Here is a 13,614-nt window from a genome sequence, read left to right on the forward strand (position 1 = left end):
AAGGGCAAACCACCATCCCCCGGCAGCGAGCCACGATGGGCAGCGAGCAGGGCTCCCGCCATTCCCGCAGCTGCTCCCCTCGGCTGGTTCAGTGCCGGGGGTTTGACAGCCCGCGGGAGCCGCTGGAGAACGCCCGGGGAATGGAAGCACCGGGCAGGGCAGAGTCAAGTCCAGCCCGACAGCCACGGAACGGCGGGAAGCTCCAGCGGGCAGCCTCTCCTCGCACCGCGAGCGGGGTGGGTGAGAAGGGGCCGCGACTCCGCCGTGCTTCGGAGCGCTTCCCACCCGTGCCGGGAGCCCCGACCCCGCCGACACCACATCCCAGGGCTGTGCGACACCTGGGGGACACCGCATCCCAGGGGCTGTGCGACACCTGGGGCGTGTGCGAGAACGGCGGGGCTGCGGGGGCGCAGGGACATTGTCGCCTCCCGCGGAGGTCCCGGAGGTCCCACGGCCACCGAGCTCTGCCAGGAGCCCCCAGCTGTCCCCTGCTCAAGGGCTGCCAGCGCCGAGACCCCGCGGGGCCGAGCCGCTTCTCCAGGGCGCTCCCCCCGCCCCGCGGCCGCCCCGCATCCCGTCCCGAGCGCGCCCCGAGATCCGGCTGCGCCCCCACAGCCCCCTCCAAGCCCCGGCTCTCCCCGGCCCGGACAGACGGACGGGAGACCGGGGGAACAGCAGGGACCGGGGTCTGTCATCGCCGGGCCGGGCGGTGACCCCGCGTCCCTGCCCCGGTGCCGGCGGGCAGCCCCGGCCGGGAGCAGCGGGTCCTGCTGAGCGCCACTGTGGGCTCGGGGCTGCCGGATCACCGGGGGACCCCCCAAGCCGCTCTCCCGGAGCGCCGCGTCTCGCGCCGGGCAGGGGTGAGCGGCGGGAGCAGCCCCGGTGCCACCCCGACCGCCCGCATCCCCGGCCCCGCCTGTGCCCGTGCCCGTGCCCGTGCTCTGCTCTCGTCCCGCAGCTCCGGGAGCCCCGGCACCGGGCACCGGGCTCCGAGCCCCGCCGTGGCGCGACCCCGACGGCAGCGGGATGTCGCCGGTCTCCGTGCGGCTCCACCGCCGGCACCGGGGCTCTGGAGACGGAGACGCGCCGCGGGACACGGCGCGAACCGAGGTGACGGCGATGGGAGTGCCGGGGTGGGAGCGCAGCCCTTACCTGGGCCCGGCGGACTGTGCCGGGAGCCGGTGCCGGTGCCGCGGCTGTCTCGGAGCTGCGGCTGCCACCGCCTCCCGCCGCCGCCTCTGACACTCCGCCAGCCCCAGCAGAGCGGAGCCGCTCCGCCCCCCGCCCGGCCCGGCCCGGTCCCCGCCCCGGTCCGGCCCGGCCCGGTGGGCAGCGGCAGCCCCGGGGCCGCCCCGACTGCCCCCCGCTCGCTCCGGCACCGGCCGAGCCGGGCAGGGCACGGCCGGTATGGGGCAAAGCCGGGGGCAGGTGGCCGGGTCCGGACAGAGCACGGGCAGGACATGAACAGAGAAAATAAAACACAGGCAAGACACAGCCAGGTCCAGCAAGGGATGGTCAGACTGGGCCAGAACATCGTCAGGATGCAGGCAGGACATGGCCAGAGCAGGCAGGACACGGGCAGAGCAAGCAGGACACGGGCAGAGCAAGCAGGACATGGCCAGAGCAGGCAGGAACTGCTCTGCATACTGACAGACCTGTCAGGGCACAGCTCAGCACCTGCTCCCCTGGCCCCAGAGCCCCCAGCTCATTCCCAGACAGTGAGAGGGGACCCAGCCCCAAACCAATCCCACAGCCACAAGCTGGTGCCCCAGGGTTTGTTCCCCCCTTGCCTGGCCTGCCCTCTGCTCCCCAAGTCCTTGTGAGGGTTTGAGGCGCCCAGCATTACCCCACTGCCCAGCTCTGCATTCCACACAGCCCCAGCACTCCCTGGCAGCCCAAGAACCCGGATGGGGAAGGCTCTGGACCATACAAAAAGGGGCACGGGCAGGGCAGGGCTGTGTCCCACATCTCCACCAATTGCCCAAACTCTTCCTAGAGCCGTTCAGCTGCCCAGGATCCTGCAGCATTGCATCCTCAGAGCTCCATCACTCAGAGACAAGAACGGGACAGGGGATGACACAGGGAACAAGGGTCCTTCTGGGCACTGCCCCGAGTAACCACCTCACCACCGTATGCCTCAGTTTCCCCTCTGCCAGCTTCTCGCAGGCTGTGGGTTAAGGGCACTGCAGTGAGTCAGACACTGCTGGACCCCCTTCCCTCCGGCAATCCTGGTTTGGGGAGGGATAATATGGAACATCCACAGCAGCAGGACCCCAGACCACACCAGCCCTGTCCTTTCAGGACTGTTGGCACAGACAGGGTGGGACACTGGGCAGAGGAGGGTGTCTGGGCTGGGGGAGCTCACCACTGCAGGCCAGGGTGGGCAGAGGTGGTGAGGAGGACTGGAGGTGTGCTGTGCCAAGGGATGTAGCACTGCCGTGGTCCCACCTCCCCCCAGCAGGTGGGTGTTGGCTCCAGCCTCACACACACCTCGGCACCGGCTGCTGCTCCAGAACGATGGCAAAGCCCCCTGGTGCCCAGCTTCAGTGGGGTTAGGGGACGAGCACCGTCAGTATCCATCCACTGCCTGGCTCCAATCCCCCGGGAGCCTCAGCCAAGCATAAATATTTCAGGGGGCTTGGCAGTTTTGTAATAACCAGCAACAAAGATAAACACCGGGAAGAGCAATATTTTTCCAAGTGGGCTGGAGGAGTTTAATATTTTATCACTCAGAGCACAAAATATTTATGAACAATCCCATGTCAATCACTGGCTGAGGACTAATCATGACCTTTCCAAGCCAGGGAGGACACATTCCCACCATGGAGAGACAGTCACACCTCCCCCGGCCCTGACACCCCCAACCCAAGTCCCAGTTTTGGGCTGCCACATTTGACCGCCAGGAACAATCCCTGGGCTGCTGGAGGCACCCAGGGCACTCAGCAGGACCTCTGGCACCTGGCATTGCCCCGTGGCACTGTCACCATGATGTCCAGGCTGCTCCCTTGCCCCAAGCTGAGAGACAGGGAACAGGGACCACCCCAGGCAGCCCTCCCTGCCTGCATTCCACAGCAGAAGGACAGACAGACGGGATGTCAGGAAGGCACAGTGCAGACAACCTGGTGTCCCCTGCCACAGGAGGAGGCCCAGCAGCAGCTTTATATCTGGCTTTATACTGGTTTTACTCTCCACAGGTTCCCAGGAGTGGGGATGCCACCTCCCTCCAGCTCTGCCCAGCTCAGCAGAGCAGCTGGGACCCTCCTTCCCCCCTTCCCCTGCAGCTGGCACAAGCTGGGTTGCCCAGGCAGGGATAAAGCCCGAGCAGCAGGGATGCAGAGCCCCTGGGCAGCTCTTTGGCTCAGCTGAGGGCTGTGGGGGCAGCTCCCACCCACAGCCCACTCCCCACCATGGGACAGGACGGCACAATTGGCAAAAGGACAAGTCAGCAATGCACCAGCCACCAGTGAGGAAAAGCATCCACTTTATTACAGATCCCAAAGTGCCCGTGGCAGTGCCAGGAGGACCACATTTACACAGGATGTTTTCATTGCTCAGCAAGGGGAAGAGAAGAGGGGAACACACCCAACTGACCCAACTCACAGCTCTTTGGTGCTAGAAAATGTGGTGGTGCAGCAGAGAGAAGCTGTGGGTGAGAGGGGCACCAGCAGAGACGAGGGGGGACATCTCTGACATCCACCACCATCCCCCAGACACCTGCAAGGATACTGCCACGTGCCTGGACACACACACACAGAGCAAATGCATTTCATGTCCCCCCAGCCTGCACCTAACCCTGCGCCACCAAGCACCACAGAAATCCCCCCCCCCCACCTCCCAGCACCCCCAAAAACAGTCAAACACCCTTTCTGCAAAGAGGGAGAGCAGGTCCTGGGGGGAATCAGCAGCCAAAATCTCTTGGCTGGAGAGGAAGGAGGTGGGAAAGGCAACTGGTTCCCATAACTCAGATCCCGGTGGGAGGTGAGGCAGCCGGGTCTCTCTTCACTCCTCTCCTCTCTCAGCAGCAATGGGCTCCTTGGTCCACTTGTCTGTGAGCTCCTGGCTGCCCGCGTCAGGCAGCAGCCCCGGGGCTCCCTCCCCGTCGCCGGCAGCCTCCAGGTCCAGCTCCTCGAAGGAGGAGCCGCTGGCTCCGGACTCGCTGTAGCTGTGCTCGCTGCGCGTGTCCGCCTCCTCCCGGCCGCGGCTGCCGGCCAGGGGCAGCAGGATGGACGTGGCCACCGACGTGTCCCTGCTGTCAGTTGTGGCCTCCACGCTGATGGAGCTCGTCTCGCTCATGGTGTCCACCCCTGGGATGGAGAGAGAATGGGGAACAGTGAGTGCTGTGGGAAGATGGGGCCACAGCCTTCGAAGCCACCAGAAGCCTCTGAGCTATCAGAGACCAGCTCCTACCTCTTGTCCCTCCTATGCCTTTGAGACATGACCAAGTCAAGCGTGGGCTGAGCTCAAACTGCTCCCTGAAATCAGGAACCCCCAAACAAGCACCAGCCTCCAGCCATACCTTGACCTGGCCACACCATGGCCCCACAGCCACTCCTTGTGCACACAGCAAGGACCTGCCAAGCACTTCCTTGGGGAGAATGCAAGCCTGTCTCTGACCTGGCACCAGCAATGAGACAAAGGGCAGGAAGGACACTGTGCTGTGAGGGTGGTGTGAAGCTACAGCACTGTTTAAACACTCAAGGGGATGATGGTACAAGTGCAAATACTCAAATGTCCTGCTGTCAGGAGCAGGTATGGATGTCCAGCCTCATGCCAGGGCATCCTGGTGCCTCCAGCACCTGACAGGTTGCTCCCACTCCCTCCATGGCTCCCCCAGAGCCGGCAGCCCTGGCAGCAGTGTGAAGATAGGCAGGGGAGCAGCAGACAGGTCTCGGGGTGCCAGAGGACAGGGGAAACCTTCCCAGCTCATTCTGTGCTTCTGCACATGACCTGGCTGCCAGCCAACCCCATCTCATGGCCAGGCCCCCGGGGCTGTCCCTGCCTGCCCAGGTGGGGCCCTTGGCCCAGCTCCCCCTCCCCAGATCCTGCCTCATTAGCTCCATCGACAATACAATTAAGGAGTCCACAAGGAGAGGAATGTGTCAGATTGAGACCAGCAGCTCGGCGCTGTTGCCAGAGCAACCAGCCAGGAGACAAAACCCTCCTGTCTGTTAAACATTAATTATTGTTAATTATGACATCACAGATCCACGTGGTTTATTATGACATCACAGATCCTCATTGTTAATTACAATACAGGCTTCCATCATGGCCCTGCCTGCTCTATCTCCTCCCTGCCTGCCTTGCATCAGTGGGAAGTGAGTGCCAGGCTCTGTCACTTCCCAGCACCTCCATCCATGCTGGACTGAACACCCCTGTTGAGGATCATGCCCAACACCAGAAGGGAAACCAGGAGGAGCAGCAGCACTCCTGGAGGACTGGGGCCTGCCACCAGCAGGGCTGGGAAGTGGCAAAGGGGAGCATCACCATCCTAGGTGGGAGAGGAGAGCCCTTTTCTCCACACTGTCTCCTGCTGGTGCAGCTCCATCCTCAGCTGCTGCCATGGGGCTGCCTTGGGCTCCCACAGGAGTTTCCAGCCTCCCCCAGCTCCTGCAGCCAGGCTGCCCGAGGCTGGGCTGCTTGCTCTCCAGCAGCTGTGTGGCAGCCACTGATCTCCTGAAGGAGATTCACCAAGGAGGGAACTTTCCTTCCAAACATCCTTGAAACCTTTTTCTGCGCTGTTTTTCTTCCCAGCCTGGGCAGCTGCCAGCAGAGCTGCTTGTAAATGGCAGAACTCTGCCTCCTGAGCAGCATCATCATCATCCCACGGCCCTGAGAGCCGCCTGAGTGACGGCTGCTCCCAGGACCCAGCAGTGGCAGCAGGATGAGGGGCAGCCAGAAAAGATCCACAGACACAGTGCTTCATCCCACCTGGATGGCTTCATCCTGGAAAGGAACCTGAGCCTCACCCTCTCACCTTGGCAATGCTTTGGGCAGCTGGCACAAACCGAGCCCTCAGCCCAGGCAATGCCAGCTGACCCCTCCCATGGAAAGGAGGAAAAAACCACTGCCCACTGACACACACTGCCTTTGCTGCAGCATCAGGGAGCAGCTGACATGGAAACTACATTTACTCTAAGTTAAAAAGGATGTTGTGCTCGCTGAAGGGGACAGCAGCCACTGAGTGGGCAGCAGGAAGGTGGGAGATGCTGTCCTGTCCCACCTGACAGGAGCTCAGCAGGGCACTGGGTCAGCAGGGAGCCTCTGGGAAGACTGAGAGCTGTGGGGGATGAAAGGGAGATGAAGACCCTGAGCCTTGAAGACAAATTAGGGTTTGCAAGGTCTTTAGTGGTCATCTGAAAAGAAGAAATAATCTGATTTGGCCAAATTGGTGGCCTGAGGTGGCATGGACATGTTCCCACCATGGCTTCATGACAGCTCATATCATGTGTGGCCATCTTGTGTCCCTCTAAGATCCCAGGGGACAGGAGTGACATCAGCCCCCCAAGCAGTGCCCTTCCTGCTCAGCACCTCTCCCCTGGCACCCCAGGGAACATTTTGGCTCCGAATTTGTCATGTAACCCCATGACACAGGGCAAAGAAGCTCCTGAGGAGAGGAGCAGCAGCTTAGGAAGAAGAAGACAGGGATGAAGCTGACCTACACACTGCTCCAAGCCACCACTGTGGGAAAGCTCTGCTGTCCTTGCTCTCATGGCCACCTTCCTGTCCCTTGCTCCAAGGGTGACAATAAATCCAGTCCTGTTTCCCTTCAGCCAGGCACTTTGTCACTGCTCTGTCACTTCTGATCATGTTCGAGCAGCCTCAGCTGGCAAATCTGCCCAGTTCAGCAGCCTCGCTCTCCCCTGCACAGGAAAGGGTGGCTCTGGCACGGCCCCTGAGCCTGGCCAGGATAAATGTCTGGGGTGGGCAGGGCAGCAGAGCTGCTGCTGCCAGGGACCATGTGGGGCCAGCTGTGGCAGGGGAACGTGGCAGGAACACCCAGCTGTCCTAACAGGGAGGCCAGGCAGGCAGGGCAAGGGGCTCTGAGAGGGCAACCAGAGCCCTGGGGGAGGGCAAGTAGGGATCCAGCCCCCATCTAACAGCTCACCCTTCCAGCAGCTGTTACACCCACTTGTCCATCCTCCCACACACCTTGTTTGTCCTCCCATGGCCCATTCCTTGCATCCACCTTCCCAAGGCTGGTCCTTACACCAGGAACCAGTCCAGCACCCTGATCCAGCATGGCTGTTCCCTCTGGCACTCTGTGAGGCAGCAGCCATCCTCTATTGAAACTCACCCCTGACCTTGCTCCGTCAAGGATGGCAGAGCCATCCCACTGCACTCTCACCCAGCAGGAACATGGGACCCAGGAGTTTTCATTTGGGAAACAGAGGCAGAGCCTGGGCTGAAGCCATGGCAGGGTGTTAAGGAGTCCCCAAAAGCCAGGAAGAAGGGGTATCAAGCAGCCAACTCCAAGAGACCAGCCAGGGATGGGTGCAATGGGAACCACTCACCCCACACTGCCAATGAGCCTGGTGGGGAGCTGCCTCCCCAGACAGCTCAGCCCTGTGCCATACCAGGCACTGACACTCCCAAATCCAGAATGAGGGCAAGCACCACCCTGTGCCACACTGAGGCTGAGCAGGGCTCCACTCCTGGTGCTCCTGGGCCCTTTCCTTCCCCTCATTCCATCAAACATTCATCACCCCTAATACAGTGTGCTGCCAGGGGGCACAGCTCATCCATGACTGCTGAAGCTCACACACAAGCCACCAGGAGAGGGACTGGGCCCTTCCCAGGATGCAGAGCAGGCAGGAACAGGCAGGGCTCTCTGAAGGATGGAAGCAAGCAAGGATGAGGCAGAACACACCAGGAAAGTTGCTCCTCTGTGGCACTGGAGCTCAGCGTGTGATGCCATCAGTTGTACCTGAATGCCGTGGGACAGACTCTGCCCCATGAAAATGAGCACCTGAGGTTCTGGGCAAAGCCACATGCTCGGGAACCATCTGTGTTCATGCCAGCCCGTGTGGAGAGGCTGCTTTAGTTTGCTTCCACCTTCCAGGCGCAGCAGCGGTGTCAGTGCAGAGCGCTGGGAGGGAGCTCGCAGCCAGGACCCGCCCCAGACAACAATTAAATACAAAACAACTGATCCTGATTGACACTGCCCCCTGCAGACCCATCAGCCGCCTTCAGAAAACGCTCCCTGTCTTTCCAATGACCCTGAGCATGGCGAATAAGGGACGGAATTGGTGCAGAGGCAGCCACAGCCCCCGGCCCCTGCCCTGTGTGTTGAGTGTGTGTGTCCTCAGCAGAGCTGGCAGCACCCTGGCACAGAAAGCAGAGAGCCCAGACCATGTCCCACAGCCTTTGTGCCACCTGCTCACAGCCACAGGCACCCAGCACCTCCCAGGGTGAGCTCAGGAGCAAGGACAGCAGGTGACAGCCTAAATGGAGAGATGTGCTCCAAGGTCAGGAGGCTCGAGAAAACAAATCCAAGCTTTTCTTACACTTCCAAGTCGCTTGGTAGCGTCTGGCACCAGCCACAGTGACAGGTGAGGAGAAATGGCAACACCTTCCACTGGAAACTTCTCAAGTCTTTAATTCAAAGAAAGCAAAATCCAGCTGCTGGTGGGGAGTTTCTTGAGCTGTGACTGACCAATGGTGTGCTCACACAGAGTGTTACTCAACATGATGTCCATGCTGAAATCACACTCAGTGCCCTTATCTCAGTATTTTGGGAGGAGGAAAGAGGAGGCTTCCTTTGCTACCACATGAGGACACATAGGCCAAAGCTTCTGTGCACAGAGCAGCCTCAGCTACCTTTGGGAGAGGAAATGGGGCTCAGAGCCTTCCCAGTCTCCACTTATCCACTGAGGCACAACGGGGTATCAAAGCCCCACACCTGGATTTGTGCAGCTCTGGGACAGCCAGAGGATCTGAGAGCCACCATCAGGGACTGCCACCTGCCCCCACTGTCCCAGGAGCACTTCCTGAGCCTCCAGCGGAGCAGGACCATTTGAAACATCCATTCAAACCTGAGAAGGATCAAGAAATAACCCAAATACAAGCAACTGGGGTTGAGCAGAGATCATATTGACAGGCAGATGGGGACATTGCTGTGCCCACCCTCCAATTGGCAGAGGAAAGCTTGAAAACTGTCATAGACATCCGGGGATCTCCTGGGTCACCAAGATCTCATGTCCATCGTGCCTGTTGAAGGGGCTGTGACTAAGCAGAGCTTGCTTCCTGCCCAGGGAGGAAGGCTAAAAAGGATGGGAAAAGAGGCTTCTCTTTCTCCAACTCAGGGGTGGTTACACAGATCCCAGCACATAAAATTGTTGGGAAGGGAGGATCAGACTCATTCCATAAGGTGTAATCTTCATGGGACCACCAAATCCCTCAGGCAGGAGCTGCACAAGCCACCCATAGGCTTGCCAGAGCAAGGATGTGACACCCCATCAGATGTGGTTGTGCCACTGTGCCCAGCAGTGACAATCACAGTACAACATCCAAGCCCAGCTCTTTAGTCTCACAGGCAGGGCCAACCTCATAGGTATTATTATAATTTGAAGTTGGTTTTGTGCAGACTCAGCAGATGGCACTGCATCAGATTGCACTGACAAAAGTTCATCTTTGTGCCTGGAAGGGAAGGGTGGTGGAAGAGCTGGCCCAGAGCTGCTGCTGGGGACCCCGGCCCAGAGTGAGAAAGTCCAGGGTAATTTGCCTTCTAAAACTGGGAAGATCTTCCTAGCCCTTCTTCCAGCAGGGCAGGGGACTCCCCACTGTGGGCATGCTGGCAGTGGCACCCCAGGGAAAGCAGTGAGAGCCACAGGGCAGTGGCTGCTCTGAGCACCCCTGGCTGTCTGTGGGACCTTGCACCCCCTGAGCAGGCACATGAGCACACACATCTATGGAGGCACCACCCTCGAGCTGCTTTTGCTCCCATGGATCCTGCCATCCCTCTCCAAACCAAGGGGAAGCTGTCAGAGTGAGTGGCCTTTGGGTACCTCTGCTCAAGCAGGGCTGGTGCTGCCCCAACACAAGGCAGACAAAGAGGAGAAGAGCCAAGTGATCACCGTGCTAACAGGGGCCCTGGAAGGGCTGGGAAACAGCTCCAATTATACTCCTCATTGCAACACTAAATGGACACAGCTCCCAGAAAGCAATTCCCAGGCTTGCTTTTATGTGATTAAGAATTAAAGTGACCCAAACCTGGAGATGTGCTGAAGCAAATGACCCAAGTGCCCGCGAGGCGAGCACAGCCCTCATGTTTTTTTCATGCCCATTACACAAGTGTGGCCAACCCGTGGGGCAGGAGGGAGGCCCCTGCCAGCAGCCAACTCAGATGTGCTGTCCAGTGCCTGGGAATGCTTGGACAGCCAGCTCTTACATCTCACAGGCATGGGAGCATGTGGGCTGCTGAAGGCAAGCAGCATTTTGGGTTACTATAGCACTGCTGCTCTGCGCCTACAGCCATTGTGGTCCCTTCCTGTATGAATACATCCAGGCTCCAACAAATCTTGCTGAGCAGATGCTCCCAGGCAACTCCACCACGAGCTACAGCAACCTGGTATTTAAGCTCTTTGCAATCCCAACATGTAACAGATGAAGATGAGATCAAGGAAGATGTATATGACAAAGAGAAAAACAAGCCCAGCTGCAACTAAAAGCTGTGAGATCCAGCTCTGTGCTAACAACAGTGGGTTAACCCAAAACTGCAAGGGTTCCTGGGTGCTCCCCAAGGCATGCCATGATATCTCAGATCCCTAGGGATCAGCACAGGGTGAGGGGAAGAGGTGTGCTGAGACTCTGGCTGGGTACCAGGTGGGCACAGGCCAGTCAGTCCCTCTCTGCCCAGGCAGCAGGACTGGGGACACCAGGACCCCAGCTCTGTGAGGGATGATGAAGATGGAGCCTGTGCACAAGCCATGGATACCTGTGATGTCTGTCTGGGCGTCCTCAGCCACAGCTGCAGCAGCCCTGCTCTTCCTCTCCAGTTCTTTCATTTCAGGCACATAGAAGTCTCCTTGGCGGGCAAGGGGACACACGAAGTAGATGCGGTCCTGCTTGTAGATCTCGATCCGGGGGTGGGCACACAGCTTCCTCTCCTGGAAGACACAAAGCAGCCATGGGCAGGGATGTGTCCTTGCCCCCCACCCCAGCAGCTGCCCCACCACACTGACCTGCCAGCCAGGTCAGCCTGGTCCTCTTTGCCCACAGGTGTGGAGACCTAGTGAGGAGCAGAGGGTGCCATCCCAAACCATGGTGCTGCTTTCCCTACCACAGCAGCACCAGGTACCAGGGCAGGCAGGTTTGGCCCTGAAGGTAAGCAGCCAGCTGGGCTCCAGGAGATGCTGAAGACCCCCAGCTCAGCCTTGGGTTCGATGTGCTTATTTTGGGCTGGAGCGAGAGGTTTTGGGGAGCCAGGCAGCTGCTTCACACAGACCTGCCAGATCTCCAGCTCCTGCTGGCAGCACAGCCCCACAAACAGCACAGCCCCATGAACAGGCACTTCTCTGCTAATTAATATAATCCAGAGCCGACAGCTCCAGCAGCTCCTTTAAGAACCACGAGGGCAGGGGGAGTGGGAGATGAATCCCTGGTATTTCAGACAAGTCCCCCTCCTCCTTTTCCTCACCCCAGCTCCCCCTGGCAATGCCCCTCAAGACCCCAGGCTGTCGGGGCCCCCTGACAGGGGCTGAGCCGGGGCTCTGGGGACTCCTGGGGTGCCAGGGCTGGGTGAGGAGCAGCTGGACCCTCCTGCCACCCCCTCCTCGCCCGCCCGCCCGCCAGCTGCTCGCTGGCAGAGGGGGCGGCTGATTACAAGCCGGGTGAGAAAGGAGAGTCTCTTTTTAGCGGGTTTTCTTTTTCTTTCTTTCCCCTTTTCAAATCACTGACAGCTTTTATTTAACCCTGCAACCACCTTAGTTAACATCCTCCTCCTCCTGCTCCTCCTCCTCCCTGCCCCAGCTATTCTCTTCCTCCCTCTTGCCCTGATTATCCTCTTCTTCCTTGACCCAGTGATTTTCCTCTCTGCCTCAACTATTCTCCTCTGTCATGGCCTGTTGGTGTGGCTTGTTTGCACATCCTCCAGCAGGGTCCACATCCCTCTGGGGCTCTCTGTTGCCAGAGCTGGCCCCGCACCAAGAATGAGCTCTATGGACACATCAATCATGACCTTAGAAAAACCTGACTCCTTTCAGCCCTGGGGATGGATGAATGTGATTTAAGAATCATTTATTTCCCAGACTAATGCTGGCACCAGGCAGGATCCACAACAGACATGAGCCAACACTGACCCTCTCCTGGTGCTGGCAGCTGTACCACCTGAAGAGCCACCTTCACACTGCCAGGATGCTGTACCAGAAATACAGGCAGAAATCCCACAGGAGCAGTTTTTGGGTCCATTTTCCTGGGAAAGCCTGCAGGATCTGGCAATGCAGAGGCCCAGTTTACCCAGAAACACCTCAGTGGCAGGAACATGACCCCAAGAGAAGCTTCACCTGTCCCATCCCAATGCCTCCCAGCCTGAATTTCAGCAGTGCCTCCTCCAGCCGAGGAGGAACCACATTTCCTATCCCATGCTGCAGGGACACGCAGGGACGCAGGCGGGCTTCCAAGGCACTTGGAGTTTGGAGTTCCCACTTGCAGGCAGGTGAAACACTGGGGCCTGCAGATCAAAACTGCATTAAATAACAACAAGCTGGGTTGTTTTTAGCAGCAGAGCAGAGGCGGCTCACATCACTGCTGCTTTTTCAGCAGCAAGGCAGACAGGAGCCCTCCCCGCCACTCTGCCCCTTGCTCTGCCAACCACAAGCCCATCCACCAACCCCCAGCTCAGCTCCCTAATTTAGGTTACTGCAACACACACCAGAGATAGGTACCTCCAGGATTTGCAGGGTTTTTTGGACAAATCCAGTTGGCCCTCCATCACTTCATGCAGACAAGGACAACTCAAAGGATCTTAGAGCAAAGAGACTTTCATTAACTTCATGTGACATCTCCAACCAGTCCAGATCCTCAGGGCTCCAGTCTGGCCTTCAAGACATCCCAAGCTGACTTTCCAAACCCCCTCCTAAGGTTCCAAAAGAATGGATCTGGGACATACCCTCTCCATACAATCTACTCTACACTGCTACAACTTCCAATTATACAAGCATAGCAGTGGCACCCCCAAAACACAAACAACACCCCCTCTTGCCCATACAAAATGTGGGAATCTTGGCTTTTTAAGGAATAAAAATGTGCACGTGAATGAAGAGCAGGACTGGCTCTTGAGCCAAATGCTGCTTCACACTCAAGATTATCCTACAAGAGAGACAAGGGTGTTCCACCCTGCCAGGAGCAGCTCTGTGTCCCTGAAGCCAGACCAGCCCAGGTGTCCAGCCCAAAGCCCATGGCTGGGGACCATGGTGGGACCATGCCAAAGTGGCTGGACACTCCCTGTCAATACCCATGCCTGCCTCATTAGGGACAGCTGCAATACTTGATTTCTTCCCAGTTCATCCAGGGTTTTCCCAAAATGAAATGGAGGGAAACCAGAGCCTGAGAGTGCTAGTTTATGTCTGTAAAAATTAAGCTGGAAGCCAGGCTATTGAGCTGGCCTCTGCTTCTCTG

General features: G+C 58.7%; 1 protein-coding gene across 2 annotated transcripts in view; it reads right to left on the reverse strand.

The window, feature by feature from the left end:
- Positions 1-3,484: 3,484 nt before the first annotated feature.
- The window catches only part of TEX264 (testis expressed 264, ER-phagy receptor), a 39,252-nt gene continuing 29,122 nt past the window's right edge, over positions 3,485-13,614 (reverse strand). For both annotated transcript variants that reach the window (XM_058813035.1, XM_058813036.1), the window contains exons 5-6: positions 10,934-11,105; positions 3,485-4,304 (exon numbers count right to left, since the gene is read on the reverse strand). In XM_058813035.1, the coding sequence (XP_058669018.1) occupies positions 4,000-4,304; positions 10,934-11,105 (477 nt within the window). In that variant the 3' untranslated portion in view covers positions 3,485-3,999. The remainder of the gene's footprint in view (positions 4,305-10,933; positions 11,106-13,614) is intronic.

The sequence above is a fragment of the Ammospiza caudacuta genome, chromosome 12 (assembly GCF_027887145.1).
Source record: "Ammospiza caudacuta isolate bAmmCau1 chromosome 12, bAmmCau1.pri, whole genome shotgun sequence".
Taxonomy (NCBI): domain Eukaryota; kingdom Metazoa; phylum Chordata; class Aves; order Passeriformes; family Passerellidae; genus Ammospiza; species Ammospiza caudacuta.